The sequence below is a fragment of the Mesocricetus auratus genome, unplaced genomic scaffold (assembly GCF_017639785.1).
Source record: "Mesocricetus auratus isolate SY011 unplaced genomic scaffold, BCM_Maur_2.0 Super-Scaffold_4256, whole genome shotgun sequence".
Taxonomy (NCBI): domain Eukaryota; kingdom Metazoa; phylum Chordata; class Mammalia; order Rodentia; family Cricetidae; genus Mesocricetus; species Mesocricetus auratus.
In genome coordinates, this window is record NW_024429182.1 from 56,338,546 (window position 1) to 56,357,111 (window position 18,566).

Genomic DNA, 18,566 nt, shown 5'->3' on the forward strand with positions numbered 1-18,566 from the left:
CTCCCCCCCCCACCACCACACACACACACTTCTCCCATATTCCCATCAAACCTGAGTCCCAGGCATGCCCAGCCTCTCTTCTACACAGAACATTGTGTAGAGTCACATGTCTCTGCTCTGAAGCCAACTTGAAAATGCCCCTTTCTGAAGACTGTATATCTCTACCTTCTGTAGACTCTAACTACAGGCAGAGCAAAGAGAGGCTTAGCTGGATGGCCAGGCCAGGTGGCCATGTGAATATGGCTGGGGAGAGCTGCTGTGCCAGAACCAGCAGGAAGAAGATAGGTGGCACCCATGCTTCACCTGTATGTAGCCTTTGTAGCCCAAAGAGTGGTCTGGCTCACACTGAACAGGAAGGCAGTCTGTTGTAATCATAAGGTCTACCCCAAGCTGCATTAAAACTTTTGCTCCCAAAGTAGGGATGCTGGGTGGTAGGTTCCACTCCTGCCTGCCCTATAGGACCACACCTTACAGCACTGTGAGGGTTATGGCCTTAACTTTGGAGGTGACTAGCTTAGACTATACAAGGGGAGTCCTGGCTCCCCAGCCTGCCCTTGATCTGTTGGGATTTCCTTGGTTCCTCTCTTGCAAAAACTTTTCTTCCAAGGCCTGGGCCAGAACTGGGCAGTGCTGGCCATATATACCTAACATCCCTAGCCACTGCTCTGTTGTCTGCCTCATGGCCTGGCCTTCTTGGTGATTCCACCTCAGGGGATCAGGGTCTCTGGGCAGGAATTGTACCACCCTAGAATTCCACCCCAGGAACCCAACCACATGCCGATGTGTGGTATGCTTGCCTTGGGCTCTTCTCAGATCCCACAGGGCCCCTTCTGCACTTGGACTTCAGGATCATGAGGGCAAGAGGAAGACACAAGTTAACATCGAAATGGCATCCTCTGCAGCAGGGAGGGGCTTTTGAAATTGCGGGCAAGGACCAGCTGTGTTCAGATGGCACAGAGTAACTGAGATCTGAAAGGTGGCATTGCTGACTTTGGTCACAGAGAATAGTTGGGGTAAGCATCCTTTGGCTTCTAGTGCCTCAGGTAAGCAGAGTTCGGGATCCAGAGAGTCTGGCTAGACCTTGGTGTCTAGAGTCGAAGTCCGGGAGGCTTCCCAGTAGGCCACATGGGCCCGAGGTGGGCAACACAGCCCTTCTGAGTCACCCAGAGGACCCAGGACTCTGCTGCTGCAGCCGGCATTCCATTTCCTCATCCATTCCTCCTTCCTTCTCCCCTTCCTTCTACTTCCTCTCTTCTTTCTAGTCCCCCTTGTCCCTTGAAGCTCTTATGGGTGGACAAACATGGGGGAGGATCTCCCAGGACCTGTCAACCTAGAGCTTCTATTGGGAGGAGAACATGGGCCCCGTGTGGACTGACAGTGTCCATCTTGGCCCTCTGTGTGTAAGATGCCCCCCCCCGCCTCCCACCCCATTCTTCAGCTTTTCCAAGCACTCTATAAATACTGCCCTTATACCTAGCCACTAGCTAGAAACAGTGACTTCAGCTGTACTATGGTCAGCAGGCTTTACCTTGGTCACCTGTCTGAAGCTCCTCCCTGAGCTGGAGACCTGGTGGACCCCGTGTAGGAAGCACACTGTTCAGAGAGCCCAGCTTTGCTCCAGCACTTTCATCCAGCATCATCTATAGCCCCACATTCCTAGGTCCCACATTCCTCAGCTGCTGCTGCCCTGGGCGGTGGGATCACGTGGTGGGCAGGACAGAATCAGAGAGAGCACACATTTGAGCACAGGATGCACATGTCTGCGTATGTGTAAACTCCTCAGAGTCACCCACCTTGATTTTGAGACAGGGTCCCCTCACTATCTTAGGGCCTTATAGATCTGGCTAGACTGGCTGGCCAGCCAGCCCCAGGGATTCATGTGCCTCTGCCTCCCCAGCGCTGCAATTACAGGTTCTGAGGATTGAGCTCGGCCCCTTATGCTTGTCTGGCAAACATTTTATGAAATGAGCCATCTATCCTGCCCAAGAGTTTTAACAAAGAGTAAAGAACTGCCAGGGAGCGTGTCTAGGAACCTCCAGTGCTATGCAGAGAATGCACATAGTGCAGCCAAGGAGTGGTCACCCAGAGGACACTCTTCCTCAGCAGAATGTGACAAAACCCAGCCTGCGCAATAGGGCTGGGGATGCAGAGCAGAGCAGAGCCAGGCAGAAGTCCTTCAGCAGGCTTGGGCTCAGCATTTGTCAGGACTGTGAAGAGGCCCCCTGTGCCTGCAGCCCAGTAGGCAAAAAAGTGGAGAACGAGGGCCGGCCGCACAAGGAGACCTGACTGGCCTGTGAGATGCTAGGTGTGTGACAGTGGCCTGCAGACAGCAGGTGCCTCCAAAGGGCGGGGCAGGGCACAAAGAAGGACCAGGGAGTCAGGGTTTCAGGATAGATACCTCTGCAGAGCTGAAGCCTCCTGCTGAGCAGGTTGAAGGAAGCTGCTAGGCCACTACTGGTCTGTAGGTATCAGCTGTAGAGCCCTTGGCTCCTGGTGTACACCTGAATTGTGCTGGGATTGCAGGGATGGGGTGTCTGTTCATGGTGGCAGGGTGCTCAATGCCCTTCCCACCTCGTGTGTCTGAGTGAAGGGTGAATGAGAAGGAAGTGGGAACCGGGCTGCTCAGCTGACTGACTGGGAAGATTTAGGGAGAGAAGGAGAGTGGGAGGGAAGTGGTTGAGAGAATGGATGGATGGTGCATGGACACATTGGATATGTAGATGAGTAATGGTGGTTGGAGGGGGAGGAGGGTGGATGGACAGATGGGTAATTGAGTGATTAGGTAGATGGAGGGAAGTGGGGAAGACAAGATAGTGAGCAATGGGGTGCACTTTCTGATGAATCCCTCTTAGTCACTTATACACACCCTCCCCTGGCCACACCTACTGCAAGTGGGCAGATGGTCTGATAGGGCAGCTGAGAGCAAGCTGTTAACCCTGCCCCAAGCCTGTGCTACTCAATCCCTAAACAAAGTGAAGCTCTAGGTAGGGAAAACTGTGTCAATACCCTTTGTCATGCTGCCACGGATGGCCCTTGCTCCCTGCAGGTCCCTAAGGGCCCGCTTTGCCCTGGTTGCCCTGGGCACAACCCGGGTGTCTGGGAATCTTAGGTGAATAAAGAAGTGGGCAGGGGCACAGATGAGCTTTGGGCTGTGGACAGAAACCCCTGGGATCATTGACACCCCAGGTACCCTGCCCATTCCTGAAGCCCCGCCTGGTCCCCAAGTCCAGCAGGAAAGCTATCTGTATTTGAGATCAGGCCATTGGGAGGCTAAAGCTGGCTCTTTGGGAAGCCATTGGCCATCTAAGGAGACTCAGGCCATGCCCCTAGAAAGCTGGACAAGGGGGAAAGCTGATCAATGGACTGAAAGCTGGTCAGGTGACTCCAGAGCCAGGCCTCTGTGATTTTCCTCATTTTTAAGAGTTCCTGAACTAGTTGGGTTCTGTTCAGTCCACAGGGAAAGGCTTGGGAGGTGACTGTTCTCAGCTGGCAGCCATGTTTAGGGTGAGGCTGTGGGGGCCTGTGGCCTGCTGAAGACATTGCAGTGGCTGAGAGTGTGAGAGTGGCTGGCTGTAGCTCCTCCCCGGTGGCCTCTCCTGTTCCCAGAGCTGTTTCTAGCAGGTAGGTGATGTCATGGACTGGTATGAACCTGTCAGAGCACACCTGCACTTCTCACCTCACTCAGGACTTTGAGTCCAGGGACCCACACAGGACCAGAGACACTCAGGCAGGGCCACAGATCTCGTGTCCTAAAATGGAGCAAGCAGGCCCCAGCCTCCTTCTGTGCCTCCTGCTAGCTTGCCTCCTGACACTTTGAGGGGCACCTCGTCTGTGCTCTCCTGACTTCTCTGTGGACACACTGGAACACTCCCCCTGGCCTCAGGTGAGGCCTGACCATATGCCCCCTTGTTCCTTTCAGAAGCCCCCCAGCACCCACGCCATGAAGGAGGAGGCCTTTCTCCGGCGCCGCTTTTCGCTGTGTCCACCAGCTTCGACACCACAGAAGACTGACCCCCGGAAACCACCACGGAACCTGCTTCTGGGCTGCGAAAATGAGCTCGGTCCCATCACCCCAGGTTGGTGCAGGCCATGGGCAGCTGGGATTCCCCCTGACTCCACAGGTCAGTGTCCCACCCTCCAGTACCTTCATAGCAGTGAGGGTGACTCCCACACGAAGGAAACAGGGTTTAGTGGGAAGGGTTCACAGCACACTGGAAAACCAAGTCTGCTGACAAGGGGCTAACTTAGGGATGGCAGAGGGCAGTTATATCAAATGGTGGCTGTAGGGACAGGCACCTGACCCTAGCCCTGCTGTTCTGGCTGGGGCCCACAGACCAGTTATTGGGACTTGGTTGAGTCATTTATAAAATAGAGATAGCATAAGTACCTATGTCCTACTTCCAAGAGGTTCTGAACCCTGGGATGGAATAGGTCAGTCCATGCTACCTCCATGCCACTTGTGGATAATGTTCTGGAATGTGGGCCCCACCACAAAGAATATCCTCACGGCTGCTGGACCTATGGCTTCCATATCTGTCCACCCATAGCCGAGTCTGAGCTGAGTCCTCTACGCTGTGGGTGACGGCTAGCCTTAGAGAACCTAGCCCTTCCTCTCAGGAGTTCCTAAGGAGAGGGAGGTGGGATTTCACTGCTCCTGAGGATTCCAGTCCTTCTCTCCCCTCCTCCCTCTTCTACCCCCACGACCAGATGCTGAGTGAGGAAGAGACGCCAGCCTCTCTTGGGGCCAGTGGAAGGTCATCACAGGGAAGGAGAGCTAAGAGTTATGCCATCAACAGTCTCAGCCATCAGAAGGGAAACTGAGGCCCAGAGTGGGGAGGGCACTCTGGACAGTCACTGGCATACAAGGAAGGTTGATGCCTGGGATGTAGCCCGTAGCCCACATTCACCTGTGCTGCAGGAACAGGGGGTGGAGAGGAGAGGAACAGTGGGTCCCATGGGGAGGAGGGAAGGAGAGGGGCTAGTGGCAAGCCTCAGTCGGTTTCTGGAGACTTGAGTTGTGGAACAACTGACTGGGCAGGGTAGGACTGGGAGGCGCCAGGCAAGGGGTGACAGGTCCCAGGAGCTGGGGCGTGGACAGGATATGTATGGTGGCAAAGTGCCAGTGCTGGGCCGTCTACACTGACATGACGTGACACTTCTGTCTGCTTGGGTGCTTATAGCAGAACGGCTTCCCACCCAGGGTGCATCTTCCCACATGTGGTCTCTGAGAGTGGACAGCTGCCTCCCCGTCACCAGGGCCTCGGTCAGGGGCTGCAGGGGCAGAAAGTAGGAGCTCCTGAGTCTTGGTGACATGGAAGGCAGTCATCATGTCCTAACTGGGATGTTAGCTGACCTCAACTGGCTACTGCTGTCTAACCAGTAGGTAGAACTACTTCCTTGGGTCACTGTCCTGGCTTTTCTGGAGAGAATGTCCCCATTGCCTACCAGCCCTTTTCAGAGTTCCTGGAGGTTGGTCTGCAGAGCACCCAGCCTCCCAACTGTCGCATCATACCCATCTCTGGTCTGTGGCTTCAGGAACAGTTTCACCCACCATGACTCATGGCATCTGTTATAAACCACAGGCCCACCTCCCCGAGGCAGCGGGTGACAGTAGCCAAATCACACCCATGGCTGGCTTCAGGCCACCCCACCATCATCTCTCTCCTTCAAGCTGCAGAGTACAGGGAGGCAGGGCAGGGATCCAGGCACCAAGCCTCCCTCCCACCTCTTCAGCTAATCTGGAGCAAGCTATGGGACTACCAGAGTCCTGTATTTTGAACCTGGGTGCCTCTGAGCCTGGGTGCCATGTTTCTTTGATGATCCATGGGCCTAAGTCACACACACTGGCCCGGCTGCCCTTGCTTCCGCCAGCCCCGCCCCTGTTTCCTCTCTGTGTTGTGAGGGGTTGGCCAGAGCCTCTGGGACCCTTTACTGAAGCTCACTCCACCTCTCAGGGCCACGACACTCTAGTGGCTTCCTGCCCCTCCCAGGCAACCTTCAGGGCACTCTCAGAGAAGTCCTGCCTTCCCACTGTCTTCCAGGGAGGGACATGGAGTCCAATGGCCCATCACCACCCAGAGATGAAGAGCCCCTGACCCCAGGCTCTGCCACGAAGGTGCCACCGGTAAGACCCTGTCTGTGGGAGGACTGGGAAACAGGGAGCCTAACTCAAGGACAGTGGGGTGCTGGCTGAGCCTGCGGTCCCCATGCTTACGGAGGGTGGAGGGGCTCAACTCTCAGGCTACACCCTTGCTGCATGGGGCTTAGTCATCTGCCTCTTGTTTCCTTAGGAGCTTAGCATAGCCCAGGGGGTCTGAGAAGGGATATGTGCCAGCCAGGGCTATCTGGGGAGTAGAGCGTCCCCATGAGAGGAAGCCCCTCTGCTTAGGGAGACCCTCTACGCTGTTAGGCCTGATCCATTCCTCCTTCCACACTCATCTGTGCGGTTCCCTCTGCAACCACTTCCTGGTGGTTTCCATTCCTCAGCTGTAGTAAACAACGGTTGTGGGCACCCATGTACATGTGTGTCTGGGCCCTCCATGAACTTACTAAGGTAACTATGGGCTTCCAAACATTCTCTGTTTAATTTCTGAAGAACTGCCAAACCCCTGTGCGTTTGGTGAGCACCAGCATGTCACAGTCGCCCTCCCTCAGGTCTCCCCAACCGGCACGGATGGTTTCTATTCTGTTTCTGACTGTAGCCTTCCTGATTGGCATTCTCACTACAGTTGGGTTTCTGTGTTGACTCAGATATGCATGACATCATGTGTGTCCTCCTGGGGTGTCTCTGAGTCTTTCACCTGTCTTCTGATTGGGCTGTCTTTTTCTTGTTGAGTTGTGTGTGTGTGTGTGTGTGTGTGTGTGTGTGTGTGTATTCTGAATCCTCTACCCTTTTCAGATGTGTGGTTTGTACATACTTTCTTTCATTTAGCGACTGTTCCAAATTATAGTTTATCTTACTTTATTACGTATATATGTGTGTGTGCTATGTGAAGTTTTCATGGCATATGTGGCATGTGTGCAGGAATGTGGAGACTGAAGCTGATACCAGGTGTCCTTCTCAATTGTTCTTCACCCTACTTACTGAGCAGGTCTCTCCCTGAACTAACCAGAGCTAACCAATTCTGGCTAGTCTTGCCAGCCAGCTCGCCCCAGAATCCCCTGTCTCTACCTCTCAGTTGTTAGGATTGCAGGTGGCTACAACACCTGCCCTGCTGTTAGATGGCTTGCTTCTAGGAAGCCTGCTTGCTTGTGTGGCACGTGCCTTTGTCCACGGAGCCACCTCCTCCAAACCCTCAAATTCCACTTTTCAAGTCATGTTTATAGGCCACAGAGTTCCAGGAAGATTTTAGAATCCAGTTCCAAGGGGCCTTCCCATTTCCTAGGTGTTCCTGTGTGGCCTGGTATATGTGAGGACACAGAGTGACTTGGGGACTCTGGTGTGCAGGTGCTTGCCCCGGGCCCCCAGCTGGGTGGTAGAGATCATTCACAGGGCTGGAAATGTGGGCTTTTTAGATGCGTTTATTTTTACTTTGTGTGTGGGTGCTTTGCCTGCATGCACATGTGTGCAGCGCCAGCACGCCTGCTGTCCTGGGAGGCTAGAAGAGTCACGGAACCACAGTTACAGATGGTTGTTAGCCACTATGTGGATGCTGGGACTCGAACCCTCTGCCTCTTAACCACTAAGCTGTTTCTCTCTGTAAACAGTGTTTTAATTTAAAACATTGGTTGCTTTGTCCATCTCTTCATAGTTCTTGACAAATACCAGCTGCTAGTCTGAGCAGGGGCTGAGTTAGCTGCCCCATAGGGACACCCTGACAAACAGCTAACCACAGTCCCTGCAGGGCTGGGACTGTCTAAGCCCTGGGCATGCCAGGCATTAGTGGCACACGCCTTTAATCCCAGCACTCGGGAGACAGAGGCAGGTGGATCTCTGTGAGTTCAAGGCCAGCCTGGTTTACAGATCGAGTTCCAAGACAGCCTCCAAGAGAATACAGAGAAACCCTGTCTCGAAAAACCCAAAAAAAAAAAAAAAAAAAAAAAAAAAAAGCTCTGGGCAAGTCGGGGGAGCATGTCACCACCAGTGCAGTCAGAGCTGTCCTCCTTCTGGTTAGGCCACTTGGGGACTGAGACAGAGAAGCATCTACCCAACCTTGTGGAGGAGCAGACCAGGCTAGGGAGCCTTCTGCAGAGTCCCTACAGGGCCTGTCCCTAAAGGCCTGCTACCTGGCACATGCATTGTCATTCACCCTCAGCTCAAAGACTGCTTCTGAGCAGAGCCCTTGGCACTTCCTCCAATGATCTAGAATGTTCTTATGTGCCTAAGAGGGCGTAACTCTGAAGGGGGACTGCCAGGTTTAGTCCCAGTGTGTCTCCTTAGTTGCTGCATGGCCGGGGCAAGCTTCTGAGCCTTGCTATGGGATGGTACCCTTCTCTGCAGGAATGGGTGACACCAGTGACCTGAGCTATTGTGGTTGGTTGGTTTGGTTTTTTTTTGTTTTGTTTTGTTTTGTTTTGTTTTTTTTGGTTTTTCGAGACAGGGTTTCTCTGTGGCTTTTGGAGGCTGTCCTGGAACTCGCTTGGTAGCCCAGGCTGGTCTCGAACTCACAGAGATCCGCCTGCTTCTGCCTCCCGAGTGCTGGGATTAAAGGCGTGCGCCACCAACGCCCGGCGGTTGGTTTGTTTTTGAGATAGGGCCTCACTGTGTAGCCCCAGCTGGCCTGGAATTCATTATGTAGACCAGGTTGGCCTCCAGCTCTCAGTGGTCAGCCCCTTTGCCTCCTGAGTGCTGGGATTAAAGGTGTGTAACACCACATCCATCTGAGCTGTTCTGTTTAATACGCACACACAGCCCAGTGAGACTGATCCGCAGGTGAGGCGGTGGCTACCATGCCCGATGACCTGAGTTGTTCAATCCTTGGAACTCATACTGTAAGAAAGAACCTACTTTCCTGGCAAGTTGTCTTCCAACCTACACACACACACACACACACACACACACACACACACACACACACACGTAAATAATGCTTTAAAATGACATGAGTACAGATGTATCCACCAACATTAAAGTCCACACGTAATACTTCAGCCCCTCACCCTACAGCCTCCATGAGCCTGTGGACTCCCATCTGTTCCTCAGAGCCAACCAAGCACATTCATCCTTACTTCCTAGGGTTACAGTCCATCACTTCAGGGAGGTCAAGGTACCAGAAACCTGAAGCACTGGTCACCTATCCTCAGTCACCTATACTATAGTCACCTAGACCCACAGTCAAGGGCAGAGAGCAACGTTTGATACCCATGGGCTGGAGCTCTGCTCACACCTCCCCCTTCCCATTCAGCCCAGGGCCCAGCCCATGAGATGGTGACATCCACGTTCAGGGTGGATCTTCTCACCTCCGTCAACCCAATCATAGGCCAACCATAGAACCCCTCACTGAGACTCTTCCCAGGTGGTTCTAGATTTTCTCAAGTTGACAATGAAAACTATCACACTATAATTTTCACATCATGAAATATTCATTTGATTTTTTTTCAGACATTCCTGCTTGTTATGCGTAGGAGAGTCAGCTATGACAGTCGATAATCAAGCTTTGGGTTTTGAATGAGTGTGTTTATTTTTTTGGTTTTTTTGAGACAGGGTTTCTCTGTGTATCCCTGGCTGTTTTAGAACTTACTCTGTAGACCAAGCTGACCTTGAACTCAGAGATCTTCTTGCCTCTGAGTGCTGGGATTAAAGGTGTGTACTACCATTGCCCAGCTGAGTGTGTTTACTAAGTATTTAGAAAGACAGAGGATAAGAACACTTGTGGGTAGCCAATAGACAGAAGCAGCAGATAATAAAATATCATCAAATAGGAGTTTACAGCCCCAAGCGGAAGTGACTGGAATAGCCTGCTAGGGAGAATGAACAGAGGAACGTCCAGCCCTCGGGGCTCACAACACCCGGCAGAAACTGCCTGGGGAAGTTGAGGCAGTCAGCTGGAGTTCTTAACTGTGCTTTCTGTCCATAGCTGAGATCTGGCTGCGTGTTCCCACTGCAGGCATGGTTACATTGTGTGATGAACAATGGTAACCCCGTCCATCAGAAACGGTCATCTTCCAGCTGTTCTCAAGGGCACAGTATTTGGATTCTTTAGGACTGCTCTCTTCCCTCTCTGTCACAGAGTTGCGAGCAGCACCCTGTGACAAACATGCATGGGTCTGAAATGGGGGTAGGTTGCAGCCTTATTCCCATAGGCAGTTTCTTGGTGAGCCCCAACAGCATATGATGGCTTACAGAATCATGTATATCATACCCATAGGACACAGACAGGGCAACAGGTTGCGTGTGGGGTTCAGGGCACAGTTTGCTATCCCCAAACCTTAAATACCATTCTTGTTCTATGCCCCAGACCTCAGTTTCTCCATCTGTGGGGCTGTGTCTCCTTCAGCTGCATGATGCATAGATTACTGCTCTGGGTCCAGGAAGTGAGTGAGCTGTGGCCCCAGGTTCAAGGGCTCCCGTCTATGGCCCCAGGAAGGCCTAGAGGCTGACCTTCCAGACGTACCTCCCCCAGAGCCAGGTGCATCCCTACCCCAAAGTCTCCTTGTTGGCCCCACCCAGAGATAAACCCCTGATGGCGGCCAAGGAGTGGCCATTCTGGGAGTCATGGAAGATAGGGCTGCTGTCTTTAGGGCTGACACATCCTGGCAGTTTGTCACCACCATGCCCTAGCTGCCACCAAAACCCTCTTTTCAAACCCCCACCATATTTCTTTTCTCATTGCTGAGACAAGATGCCTGATGAAATCACCTTCAGGGAAAAAGGATGGTTTGGGCTCACAGTTCAAGGCCCAGTTCGTCATGGGGGAAGGGCGGGGAAGACAAGGCTGCAGGAGCCGAGGCAGTCAACGTCATCACATCCACAGTCGGGAAGCAGACATGAATGCTGCTGCTCAGCTCACTTTCTCATTTTTGTTTATCCTGGGACCCCCGCTTTCTGCTGCCCCCGCCCTGGCAGCGCCATCTGTACCCTGATGCACCTAGTACCCCATCTCCCATCCTCTCTCTTACAGGCTGAGTACAGGCTATGCAATGGATCTGACAAGGAATGTACCTCCCCAACGACCAGGGTCTCCAAGAAGGACACTCTCAAGGTGGGCCTGGCCCAGGGTGAGGAAGAAGGGACCACCCACACTCTCTGCATCTGTGGTTCTCGACCCTTCTAGTGCCACGACCCTTTAATACATCCTCATGTTGTGGTGACCCCCACCCACCATAAATTATTTCATCACTACCTTATAATTATAATTTTGCTATTGTTATGAAATGTAATATAAATATATGATAGGCAGGATATGTGGTGTGCTACCCCTGTACAAGGGTTGTTTGACGCTCCCCGAAGGGGTCAGGATCCACAGGTTGGGAGCCCCTGCTCTACATCCTCCTTTCCGGGTGCCCTGCTGGCAGTGGGGGGAGCTGGGGCAGTCCATGCTCTCCATGACCCACTCTGTTCTGGCCACAGGCACAGAAGGAGAACTACCGGCAGGAGAAGAAACGGGCCACGAAGCAGCTGTTCAGTGCCCTGACCGATCCCAGTGTGGTCATCATGGCTGACAGCCTGAAGGTAGGCAGGTGCCACTCACAGGGGCTCCTGTAGGCTAGGACATCTGTGGCACTTAGGAGACGAGTCCAAATGTTTGTCACTACTACAAACTACCCGGACTACCATGGCACATGACCCAACACTGAAGGCAGCTCCTATGGATCTGGAGGCCAGAGTCCAAAATCAAGGTGCTGTGAGGACCACACTCCCCACAGAGCTCTGGGACACTCCTCCTAGCTCTTGGAACCTCCAGGAGCCCATGGCCCCAGTCCCTGCCTCTGGTCACCCCCACCAAGCTGTGCAGATGACTCGGGGAGCAGCCTGCATGAATGACCCTGACCATGAAGCCCTCTGCAGATCCGAGGGACCCTGAAGAGCTGGACGAAGCTGTGGTGTGTGCTGAAGCCAGGCGTGCTGCTTATCTACAAGACGCCCAAGGTGGGCCAGTGGGTGGGTACCGTGCTGCTGCACTGCTGCGAGCTTATCGAGCGGCCCTCCAAGAAGGACGGCTTCTGTTTCAAACTCTTCCACCCGTTGGACCAGTCTGTGTGGGCTGTAAAGGTGAGCTCATCCGCAGGGCACCTAGGTGGGTCTCCTCCCAGGACCGCAAGGAATCCCTGGAGTGGTGGGCATCCCCTGAGAGGATCAGGGAAATGGGGATGGGGCAGATCCAGGCTATACATTAGGTCCCTGGTCCAGTGCTGTCTGGAGGGGAGGAAGGGCCTGTCCCTGGTTTAGACCTCATCCCTCATCACCAAGGCTACTCAGCCAGGACTGATCCAGATAGGCATGGGTCCCCAGGGAAAACCTGGTTACATTTGGGTTTCAGAGAAATGACAAGTTTGTTTTGTTTGGATTTGGGGGTTGAGGGAGTGACACAAGGTGTCACTATGTAACTTTGGCGGACCTGGAACTCACTATAGAGGCTGGCCTCAAACTCAGAGCACTGCCTGCCTCTACCTCCTAAGTGCTGACATTGAAGGCATGCACTACCTCACCCGGCTTGGTTTGGCTTTTTGAGACATGGTTTCTCTTACTCTATGGCCCATACTGACATAGAACTCACTCAATGACTCAGATTAGCCTAGAACTTATGGCAATCCTCGTGCCTTATCCTCTCAAATGCCTGGCTTCTGCTAGTTTTAAAAGTTAATATTCTCCCCACTTTTGGTGAAATTACAGCTGAATAAACCCATTAGAGTAAAAATACTGCACCTCAAAAATTCATTAACATTCCTGAGATACCACAGCATAGCCCCCTTCAGCATGCTGAGGACATTCCATTGTCCAAAGGTGAGCAGCACTTGGGAGGTAGAGGCAGGAGGATCAGAGGTTCAAAGCCATCTTCAGCTACATAGAAAGTTCTAGGCTAGCCTGAGCTACAGGGTGAGAGCGACCCTGTCTCAGAACAAACAAGCAACAAAAACAAAAACTATCTGAAAAACCAAAAAGGAGGAAAAAATAAAACTATTTTATATGAAAATGCTGACTGTATAAATTTATTCCAGCCAGGCCTGCTGGGTCACACCTGTAATCCCAGTACTCCAGTGGCAGAGGCAGGCCTGTCTCTATGAGTCTGAGGCCAAGCCAGGTCTGCATAGCAAGTTATTGGCCAGCCAGGGCTACATAGTGAAACCTTGTCTCGAAAGCAAAATGAAACAAAATATATATTTATTCCAAATACCAGACAGATTTTCTTACACTAAACAGCCTTGCGCTGTACCTCTGAAGTTCTAATTCAGCTGCAAATCCAGGATTTACCTTAGCTGGGTCTGGCCACCATAGTCGGGGTGCTGAACTGAAGGCGGGACCTCTGCTCAGGAGATGAGGAGTGCCCCACCCTCTTCCTCAGAGCCTTCCTGGTCCAGTGCCTGACACTGCAGGTCTCTATCTCTCCAGGGCCCCAAGGGCGAGAGTGTGGGCTCCATCACCCAGCCCCTCCCCAGCAGCTACCTGATCTTCAGGGCAGCCTCTGAATCAGACGGTGAGTGCTGCCTGCCCTGTTTCTGCCATCCCAGAATCCCCTGGAATCAGTCTTAGGGCTATAGCGAAGGTGCAGGCCCTCAGCTACCCACAGACACAGACTGAGCCTGCTCTACAGTGATTCCCCTCTCTCAGCTGAATCTCAGTTTCCTCATGGATTAAATGGGACTAGCTGTACCTGTCACCCCAATGCTACGGGAATCCCAGGGCTTTATGGAAACAATCAGGAGACAGTTCTGAGTGCCACCGAGTTCTACTGACACTTCATGTTTGACAGATGGGGAAACTAAGTAACAAACGGCGCAGATGTAGTCTAGCAATCGATTTCAGCTATTAATGTGGGCTTCCCTGAGTCCAGATTCTCTGAACTAGGTAACAGATTCCAAGCAGCAGCCCATATCTTTGTAACTAGGAGTCCTTCAGCTGATAGCTTCTAGCCAGGGCTGTGACTCCTTATCAAAACCTCAGAGCTGGTGCCCTCTGCTGGAGGTCCAAGGCCCTGACAACTAGGGTCTAGCTGTCCAGGCTCAGAATCCCGCACATAGCTTAACTGCTGGTGCTATGGTGCCCCCTGGTGGTCACATGTTATATCCACACTCCTTCCCAGGTTATCTTGAATGCTTTTAATATTATTGTTCACCCGCTCTGTCATTGGTCCTGCTGGACATCTGGGGTAGACAACCTGTGCCCTAACAGAGCCAACGCACCTTGGGGGTCTTTGAGCAGTGAGCCAGCCACCAGATAACAAGCCTGAGCTGAAGCCCTGATTGTCCGGGGCCACAGTCAAGAAAGATTATCAGCATCCCATGTGTATCAGGGTAGGCTTCCTGCAGGAGGAGCCAGAGGCTTTCAAAGGATGTGTAGCATTCAGGATGTCTAGTCTTTTGTGGCAGCCAAAAATGCATGTTTGGGCTCTAAGTCCAATTCCACAGTGATCTCCCCTGCTCTCATCCCGGGTTATGTAACCTCCCATGATCCTCTCACTGTCCCCACAAATGCCCAGTGTCACTGGAGGTAGCACTGTGCTCAAAGCAAGCCTACAGTGAGCCCAGCAGGATCCCAGACATCCCTCGGCAAGAGGGCAGTTCCTGGGCACCAGGAAGTCTCATCCAGGTGGGTCTCCCTGAGCTCCCCAGGGACTCTCCAACAAAAGCTGTGTAGCTTTAAGTTAGGGAAAGAAGCCCAGAGTACCCAGGGGCACCCAGCATGGATGCTTAGGAATCAGAAGCTTCCTTTGTTATGCCTTAGGCTGGGGCCTTCACACGTGAGTCCCTTGGACACTGTGTAGTATCGTTTATAGGTGACTCTGAGGCAGAGTGGAGGAAGCTGTTAGTAATGCCAGGACACAGGTTTCACCTCTGTGGGTACCTTTCCCCATAGCTCTTAACAACTCCCTCCTATCACCCCGCCCTACTCCCAGGTTTAACTCAAGCCCTGCAGGCATGCACACACCCTGTCATGAAGAAAGCAGGACCTCAGGAGGCCCTGCCCTGCCTGTCCCCTGCTTTCCCACAGCCCTGGCTGTCTTTTGTTGCCTCTTGAAGCCTGGTCACTGGCTCCTCCCTGGCATACTGGATCCCTGCCTGGCCTCTACCCTCCAGTTACACAGGATCCCAGATATGTGTTCCATGCTCTGTCATTTCCAAGGGCATACATCTGTGCACACATGTTCCCAGAGCTGTTGACAGCCCCAACAGGCTGGACTCAGCCAGCCATTCTTGGTAATCAATTAAATAGACAAACAGCAGTGAAAAGCAGAGGGGGGGTATTTATTCAGTGTGGTCACACTGGGAAGAGAGACAGAGATCCTCAAGTCCATCTTTGGGGTCCTGCTGTGAAATTTGGGTTTAAACAGAGGGCAGCAGGTGTGCATAGCTAGGCAGTCCTGGTCAAGGTGTGGTCCTGCCCGTCACTGACCCATCACTGTCAGCTCCAGTCTCTCCTGCAAGGTGGTCTGACGAGTTCTCAGAACTCTGTGAGATCTCTCTGGGAGACAAGCTCTCCCTCTGGCTGGCACCAGGCTTCAGTCTTTCCCTTCCTGAGACTCCTGGGGTCCATTAATTCAATAATGGCTGAAGGGAGGGGCACACCTGTCTCTTTAGCTTATATTCATTCCTGCCAGGATGACCACAGGCAAGGCTGGGGTCTGTGGGAGGAGGCAGGTCTTTAACTAGTCACTAGTGGGGTGGAGTGAGGTGTGGGACCAGAGCTTTCAGGACTAAAAGACAGGATACCTTGGCAGGAGATTGCTTTCTGAAGGCTACTTCCCGAAAATAGGCAGATCAAGTTCCTTGGTGGGTGTCTTAATTAGGGTTTCTATTGCTGTGAAGAGACACCATGACCGTGGCAACTCTTCTTAAGGAAAACATTTAATTATGGTGGCTCACTTACAGTTTCAAAAGTTCAGTCCATTGTCATCATAGCGGGAAGCATGGCAGTGTGCAGACAGAGACACTGGAGAAGTAGCTGAGAGTTCTACACCTTGCAGGCAACTAAAAGTCAGACACTGGGCTGTATCCTGAGCATAGGAGACCTCAAAGCCTACCCCCATAGTGATGCACTTCCTCCAACAAGACTACCCACTCCAAGAAAGCCACGCCCCTTAATAATGCAACTCCCTATGAGATTATGAGGGCCATTTATATTCAAACTACCACAGTGGGGAAATGCAGGGAAAGCTGCCCCATAAGACTCACTCTGTGTCCCTCAGGCCGCTGCTGGCTAGATGCCCTGGAGCTGGCCCTGCGCTGCTCCAGCCTGCTGCGACTGAGCACATGCAAGCAGGGCCGAGATGGAGAGCGGGGGTCCTCGCCCGACGCTTCCCCCTCTTCTCTCTATGGACTGCCCACCTCAACCACCATCCCAGACCACGACCTGTTCCCGTGAGTGAGCTGGGTGAGAGGGGGTCTGCTCTTAAGCAGCAGCAGGAAGGAGGCCAGCTGGGGTGGCGGGCTTGTTCTCTCCCGTGGGTACCAGTCTTTGCATCATTACTGATAAAACAGGAGCAATGGCACAAATGCAGGTCCCCCAGTGTGTGAAGTCCCTGCGGTGAGAGGGGCCAGGTGCCAGGATGGGTGTCCGAGGTCCTAGGTGTCGCCTGGAACTGAGGGCCCATGGGCACTTCCGCTCTCCAGGCTGAATGGGTCTGCTTTGGGGAACCACCTGGAGAATGATGCGTTCTCGGACAAGTCAGAACGAGAGAATGCCGAAGACTCAGATGCTGACACCCAAGATCACAGCCGCAAGACCAACGAGAGTGGAAGCGACCCATTGGACAGCCCTGGTGGGCCACGGAGGGGAACTACCTATGTGGAGCAGGTCCAGGAGGAGCTGGGAGAGGTGAGAGCCACTGTCAACTGAGAGAGTGGAAACAGGATGCGTCAGGGCTGGAATTTCCACTCTCTTGTCACTCAGAGTATGGCCAGCAGCTGTGTCTCTGAGTGAATCTCTGAATGACGTCTCTTCAACTCTGAGCAGCCCACCTAGCATGAGATGCAGGGTTGATGTGAGGGTCCATCCCCAAATGAACAGCTTCCCTGCCCTGGGGTGGACTGTGGCCAGAGGACACGAAGCTCAGGAAAGATCCCAGCCCTCCCTGCTGGGAAGGTGACAAGCTCCTGTGGTAGAACCCTGAGGAGCTGGGACCTAGCAGGAGAAAGTTAGGTCACTGGGGGCGTGGCCTCAGAGGGGTCTGCTAGGTTTCTTCTCTTTTGCATCCTGACCATGAGCACTTGTGCCACCGTGTTCTTTTTTTTTTTTTTTTTTTGGTTTTTCGAGACAGGGTTTCTCTGTATTGTCTTGGAGGCTGTCCTGGAACTCCCTTTGTAGACCAGGCTGGCCTTGAACTCACAGAGATCCACCTGCCTCTGCCTCCCAAGTGCTGGGATTAAAGGCGTGCGCCACCAACGCCCGGCGCCACCGTGTTCTTCATGATGCACCACCTCTCCCATCAAATGCAATGATGCCCACCAATCCTCCACCAAGCCCTCCTACACTGAAGATAAACCTTTTGTTTCATTTGAGACTGGGTAGTGTAGCCCTGATTAGCCCAGAACTCACTCTGTAGCCCAGGCTGGCCACAAATAGCAGTTCTCTTTGTCAGCCTCCTTAGTGCTGAGATTAGCTCAAACCTTTCTTCTTTTGGGTATTTGTTACATAGCAGAAAGCTGCCTGGCTTGCCCGAAAGCGTAGAAGACTGGGGAAACCAGATTTCCATACTGGAACTTCTAGAGAAGAGGGCTATTTAGCTCCGGGTTTTGGCGGCCACACATACAAGATTGGGCAGCCCTGGGAGTTTGGCCTCTGGTGAGGGTCTTGTGGCTGCATCATGTGGTGACTGGCACCATGGCAGCTGTGCATGTGAGAAGGAAAGCCAGGACACCAGGTAGAGAAGAGCTGGTCTTGTTCTCAGACCCGCAGAGGAACCCGCTCATTCCCAAGCCCAGAGTGGGCGGTGGCACCCGCTCACACAGAGCGGACGTGTATCAGGTGGGCAAGGACCAGATGTGCTGTTCTGGCTCCCTGTCCCTCAGCTCCTTTGGGCAACCCAGAGCAGTGACTCCATGTCCCAGCTCACGGGGCCTGACTGTGTCCCTCTGCTGCAGCTGGATGAGACATCCCAAGTGGAGACAGTGTCAGAGGAAAACAAGAGCCTGATGTGGGTGCTGCTGCGACAGTTGCGGCCGGGCATGGACCTGTCACGCGTGGTGCTGCCCACCTTCGTGCTGGAGCCTCGCTCCTTCCTCAGCAAGCTCTCGGATTACTACTATCACGGGGACCTGCTCTCCAGGTGCATCCCCGACAGAAGGGGTCCCCAGCCCCTGTGGGCTGCAGAGGCAGGAAATGGGGGAGAGCCAGGAAGAGGGAAGTGAAGGCATGAGCATTGAGGGTCCTTTTTAGAGGTAAGGGCACCCCAGTAGCCCAGAGCATGCAGAGCCCTCTCCACCCCAGTGTGGAGCTGGCCATAGTGCTTTCTGGCTATGTGCTAAGCCCA

The 18,566-nt window shown here is 53.1% G+C and overlaps 1 protein-coding gene across 5 annotated transcripts in view; it reads left to right on the plus strand.

Moving 5' to 3' along the window:
- The window catches only part of Osbpl5 (oxysterol binding protein like 5), a 53,535-nt gene that overhangs the window by 20,731 nt on the left and 14,238 nt on the right, over positions 1–18,566 (plus strand). For 3 of the 5 annotated variants that reach the window (XM_013118543.3, NM_001281672.1, XM_013119286.3), the window contains exons 2-10: positions 3,920–4,076; positions 6,042–6,124; positions 11,061–11,141; positions 11,510–11,611; positions 11,948–12,151; positions 13,490–13,574; positions 16,284–16,455; positions 16,708–16,912; positions 18,178–18,362. In XM_013118543.3, coding sequence (XP_012973997.1) covers positions 3,941–4,076; positions 6,042–6,124; positions 11,061–11,141; positions 11,510–11,611; positions 11,948–12,151; positions 13,490–13,574; positions 16,284–16,455; positions 16,708–16,912; positions 18,178–18,362 — 1,253 coding nt within the window. In that variant the 5' untranslated portion in view covers positions 3,920–3,940. Of the gene's footprint in view, positions 1–3,450; positions 3,622–3,883; positions 4,077–6,041; positions 6,125–11,060; positions 11,142–11,509; positions 11,612–11,947; positions 12,152–13,489; positions 13,575–16,283; positions 16,456–16,707; positions 16,913–18,177; positions 18,363–18,566 lie in introns of those variants that run through there. The other 2 variants (XM_021231002.2, XM_040741811.1) reach the window with 2 other exon arrangements.